Source organism: Rhagoletis pomonella, unplaced genomic scaffold (assembly GCF_013731165.1).
Source record: "Rhagoletis pomonella isolate Grant_MI unplaced genomic scaffold, Rhpom_1.0 Rhpom_scaffold_00012, whole genome shotgun sequence".
Lineage (NCBI taxonomy): Eukaryota > Metazoa > Arthropoda > Insecta > Diptera > Tephritidae > Rhagoletis > Rhagoletis pomonella.
The window spans coordinates 17,611,124-17,616,925 of record NW_023458566.1 but is presented as its reverse complement, the minus strand read 5'-3'; the positions used below and the strand labels follow the sequence as shown (position 1 = coordinate 17,616,925).

General features: G+C 34.6%; 1 protein-coding gene across 10 annotated transcripts in view; it reads right to left on the bottom strand.

The window, feature by feature from the left end:
• Positions 1 to 351: 351 nt before the first annotated feature.
• The window catches only part of LOC118747981 (calcium-binding mitochondrial carrier protein SCaMC-3), a 19,926-nt gene continuing 14,475 nt past the window's right edge, over positions 352 to 5,802 (bottom strand). For all 10 annotated transcript variants that reach the window (XM_036482228.1, XM_036482223.1, XM_036482231.1 and 7 more), the window contains 3 exons: positions 1,623 to 1,781; positions 925 to 1,492; positions 352 to 852 (listed from right to left, as the gene is read on the bottom strand). In XM_036482228.1, coding sequence (XP_036338121.1) covers positions 626 to 852; positions 925 to 1,492; positions 1,623 to 1,781 — 954 coding nt within the window. In that variant the 3' untranslated portion in view covers positions 352 to 625. The remainder of the gene's footprint in view (positions 853 to 924; positions 1,493 to 1,622; positions 1,782 to 5,802) is intronic.

Below are 5,802 nucleotides of genomic sequence, written 5' to 3'. Positions count from 1 at the left end.
TGAATTGCCTTACGAAGAAGAGCTGCATTTTCTTTTCGATATTTTTATTTAAAAAGTTGTTTATATTAACATACATACTGCATACAAATATACCTAAACATTTTCACTTAAATGTGCCAATTGCAATTTAACTAAATAAATAAATTAAAATCTACGATGTACACACACATCCGTTCAACATTGTGTTCCATTAGCATGTTTTCGTTTTCGTAAAAAATAGTATAGAAATAAATATTTAGCATTACATATGTATATAATCTATGATCTGCTAATATACATACATATTATAATAAGTTTATATAAACTAAATTATATATTTAAGTCAACGACTCTCATCCTTCTTTTTTGTTTATATTTTCCATCAGCTATTCATTTTTCAATTTGTTTATTATGTAATTAGCAATTAGTATCACGCGGAGCATCTTTGCTAAATTATCACTACAATATTACTAAATCGAAGAAAATGAATTACACACAATTGTAGCATTTAAATATAGGCAGAGTTACTGGGAGTAAAAGTACAACAGTACAATAAAGTGCTAGAGCAATTCACAATGGGCTTCTGAGCCGACGGCATATAATAAGACCACTAAAATGTTAACATATTGATCCTAAGGTAGAGCGATCACGTCATATTCACACCCAATGCACGGCTTGAGTACTCATACACCACATAGCTAATGGAAACTGCCGGAAGCACTTTGATAAAGTTTGGTGTAATGCCTCGATACAAACCAAATATGCCCTCATTATGTATGATTTTGCGAAAGACACCAAACATGTTGTCGTCGTTGATTGCACCCGCTTGTCTTAGTGGTATGCCCACTGATGGTTGCTTATTTTTGGTCACAACTGAAAAAGTCAAAAATTAAACTTAAAATTTTCAAGCGCTTAAGCGAAAAATTTTGCTGATAATTGGTATACCTTGCGCTTGAAGCCGTGTCCGTACCAAAGCCAATGGATAGGAGCACACCTGTCCCAAGGTGCTAGATGCACTGCCGCAAGCCAAAAGAACGAGAAAGCTTGGCTGCTCCGTATTATGACTGCTCAAATACTTTTTCTTCAAGGTTTCATACACTGCCAGATCAATGCCGGCGTAAGGAATAATGCCCAACATATTCGGAATGTAACCACGATAAAAACTTCGTACACCCTCCAGTAAATAGATCTTCTTCGCAGCATCCAAAATGCCGGTATACTGACCGGTCTTGCGCAATGCCAGCCGGGTTTTTAATACTTCCATTGGATAGATGATAGTTTGTGAAATACCACCCGCCGCTGCACCCGCCATGAAGCGTTCGCCAATCGTCATCTGTCGCTTCTCGTCGCCCCTTATGAGCCGCTTAATCTTTTCATATGCCGCAAACTTGATTGCCGACTCGGGCGCAATTTTCAAAACGTTAATGCCATTGCCGCGCCACATACTACGGATGCCGCCCTCATTCAGCATATATCTTAAACTATCAGAGATTCCGGTTTTATGTGTTTGAACCTGTTTGTGTCAATTTCAGGATATTTTCAAAACTATTAGTTTATCAACATTCGAAAATACATACATATTTAAAAAACAGAAAGTGGAAAAAGCAGCGGAAGAATAAAAACTTATGTGTATATATATTTACCTGCAAGAACACTTTTATCCTATCTAATGGAGCTGTGCATGTACGCGACACTGCACCCGCGACACCGCCTGCAGCCAGGTGACGCCACCACATGCCGGTCTGCATTTCACTTTGCGTGAAATCATCAGGTACATTTAAATCTTCGCCAATGTCAAGGTACTGAAAAAGCAAAAACAACAAAAACAAATTGTATTATGCAAATTACATACTACATGTATAGCATTTAAATGTATAAACAGTCAGCCTCAAAAATATGGATACCCCGACGTTTTGACGATTTTCTTTATTAATATTTTCCATACCAATTTTTTTTTTATAATAATATTCATTCAACAGAAAAAATCATCATAATAAATTTTTTAAATTTCATATAGAACTCAGGAAAATTCAGGAAATACTAAAAGCATTTCATACAAATTTTCCACTTTTTAATTCCATTTCTTAGACAAATTTTGCTGTTTTGTAGCCTCAAGTCTCTAAAAAATACCGTTGAATTTGGAGAATATTCTTGTCAAGGATGTTTCGCATTTTCTTCCATATAATGCATGAACAAAATCTATTTTTATATAAAAGAAAATGCGCAACACCTTCGACAAAAAAAAAATCTACAAAACTCTGCATACCCAAAATTTTTTTAAGAAATGGAATTGAAAAGTTGAAAATTTTGATGAACGAGTTCTGTATGAAACTGAAAAAAAAAATGATTCTGCTGGTTTTTGCTGTTGCGTGAACCATATTTTTATAAAAAAATAACAAAAAATTTGGTATGCATGGAAAATATAAATAAAAAAATGCCAGTGTATTCACATTTTTGTCTCTGAGTGTAGGTACTAAAATGAACGACCATGAATACATTTGCGCTTGAAAATTAAGAAAACTATAGGCACATTTTCCTACATACATATATCTATTCGTGCATACATACATATGTACATATATAGTAGGTATGTATGTATGTTTTTTTGCAAAAATGTTATATTCTATATATCGCACTACCAGATCGCTGCAGAATAACATATGGGCATATCCCAAAATGGGTAAACCAAGAGCGCAAAATACTTGTTTAAAAAAATAAAACCATTCGCCCCCCGACAAATCGAATTTAAAATTTTATTTGTGTTTGAAATTTGTCGCGTCCGTAACCGTGAAAATGTTCAATTAAATAATACACAATAACTTCTCCCAGCAATGCATAAGCTGCAGTTTTAGATTAAGCTCAGAAGATGAAGCCGAGAAGAAGAGGGTGTCATATAGGTAAATGAAACAAACCAACGCCAAAGACTTTTCTGGGAGAAATTAATTTTAAATTATAAAAATGTTTTAATTGAATATTTATAATAAATTTTAAATAAAATTTGGTTGGTGCTAATTAGTTTTCATACAGGAATAGTACCAAGATAAGTTGTAATACACTTGCGTACATGCACACACATACATTTAAAGAATGCTTTCCAAGTTGGAAAAGTCTCGATATCACGAGGTGCTAATTAATATAAACAAATTTACGCCTGTGCCAAGTTTTTATTGCATGCAGATATGTAAGTACAAACGTATAGGTACAAACATACATGCACAGTCATGTGCAAAGGTATTTGTTTATTCGTTTAATTGACTCAAAATTTTTGACGCGTATTTATGTACATATGTGTGTTAGATGTTTTTGTACCTAAATATTAATTTAAATGCTTGTATACATATGCATTACAAATTTAAACATACTAATGCATGTACAATTCCGTAAAAGGATTTAACGCACGAACTAATCAATCAACTTGTCTGAAAAATTTTAATACATTTTGATATGAGCTTCCCCATTCACACATGTTTATGTGTGTTTATGCATGCACCAAAATTGCGTTTTAAATAGCTGAAAGAAATATCTGGGCATTTGTTTTTTGGGCGAGTTTATTTTTCACGCCACACAGAGGAGTTCTCTATTTTATTAGGCGCACTGTTTTTTTTTTATTATTAAATCCAACTCAAATTGAAATTCACATTTGCGTAGTCAACAGTTGTTTTTTTAAAGCAATTGTTTGCGTTTCTGTGACTACATCTTATCTAAGCGAAATGACAAGGCACGATGCCGTACACCGAGTTCGCAATTGATTTTTCACTACTTATTTTACAACTGTTTCCGAAAATCTCAGGAAGGTGTAGCATACACGTAAAATGCGTACAGGGTCAGTGCAGACAAGTAAATTTGTGCAGATTTTTGAAAATGATTGATTCCTTCATCGATTGTAAGCTTTCCATAGTTGTATTGACGTTTTGTTGAAGCACAATCAGTTAATTTGAAGTTGATCCCCTAATTTGTTTAATGGCTTTTAGAAATTATATATCGACACCTGAGTGGAATGTCGACCTATCTCGGCAGCTAGTTCGAAAAATATTAAGAACGTGTAGGGCGTTTGATTGAAAAACACCCTATCTCAGAATTCGGTTCAAAAACGTTCCATCTCAACTGAAAATACATTGAAAATGTGCTGAGCACATATCGTCATCATCAACGCAAAATCCTTTATTTGATAAATTCAAAATTTCACAGGTGAAGCAGGAAATAGGAAATGCTTATAGAGCTGGATCTCAGCTTCGGTTGGTGGAGAGCATCTGAGATCACACCAATATATTTCCAAACAAATTTAAAGTTGAGCCTTTTTCCATAATGTCAATAGGTACTTGTACATATCGATGGTCCTCTGCAATAACGACACAATTCAAAATTCGAAAAATAAAAACTGGTACTACAGTTAAGTGGCTCTTGGCTCTAATCGTTGTCTAATTGTGATTTTCAACCCCCTTACTAATGTAAGTAAGCAATAAGGATTTCTAAAGTAAGTACTAAAGGTTAGACGTGGATTCAAGAAGAATTCGAGAGCCACTTAACAGTAGTAAGGATTTTTATTTTTTGAATTTTGTCGTTATTGCATCCTCAAGTACCCTGATCTGGTACTTACTCACCAGATCTCAGTTCCTACCACCCTAACGTACCATCCTGTTCTAATTCTTATTGTTTAATGCTGTAACTGCCTAAGCGATATGGACGAGTTCATTGAAGCCACGTCTGTGTTCGTTCGAACGGCATGCTGAAGCCAGCGAAGCCGCGGTATTTTAAATCGCTGCACTATCTCCATGTCATTGTAAAGTCCATACAGCTACATAGCTCATCGTTCCACATCTGACTGATTATTTGATGACAGGAGATACTTCGTTTTGTGTTCATTCAACTTAGAATGCTATCTTTGCGGTCAAGCTCCCAGCGGAGGAGCAAGGGAGTTTTATTTTGACCTTCTACCTCCTCTCTTATTATATTCCTTAGTTCAGAAGGAATTTAGATAATAACGTATCAATAAGCTAGGAATCAATAAAATTTTTAGAATAATTAAAAAAAAAGTGCTTTGATTACTCCTTCGTCGCTCTACTTTGGTACTAGTCCAAAAAAGTTTTAACTGAGTATATGCAGCACCCCAAGCAATCACTTGTTTATATTTAGTAGCTACATACATATGTGTATGTATGTATGTACAGGCATGTTCTGCAATTCACTTCCGAGTGAATTTCAACCAGATCCGCGTAGGATTAAAATTGATAGGTGGTTGAAATGCACTCGGAAGTGAATTGCAGAAGCTGCCTGATAGAGCCATTTTCACAGTCATTAGTAAACTGATGCATTTTTGTAAACCGACCAACTTTTCATTCCAGTGTATCAATTTTGCTAATAGTTGACTGGTAGTTAATCAATGCATGTACTTCCTTTAATTAACCAATAGTTAAAAACAGTTATTTTTCTATTAGTTAACAAATAACTGCAAAAAACGGCCTATAGAAATGCCATATGTAAGTACATATATATATATGTGTGTTTCTAGTTTTAATCTTTCAATTTAAAAGCTTTTGGTCGGCGATTAAAAAACACCGACTTGTTTCTATGCGCACGCAGTTGAAATACGTAAAGAAGCCAAACGTCAGCATTTGTGTAAACATCTAACAAAATTTATGTACATACATACATATCTACATATGTGTGTGTATGTAATTATGTATTAACATTACACCGGGTCGGTCCCCATAAAAAGAAAAAAACTTGTAATTCTGCTAAATGTTTGGCAAAGCTTCACCTTTTTCTCTAATTTGTGGTGTGTGTGTGTGTGTGTGTGTGTGTGTGTGTGTGTGTGTGTGTGTG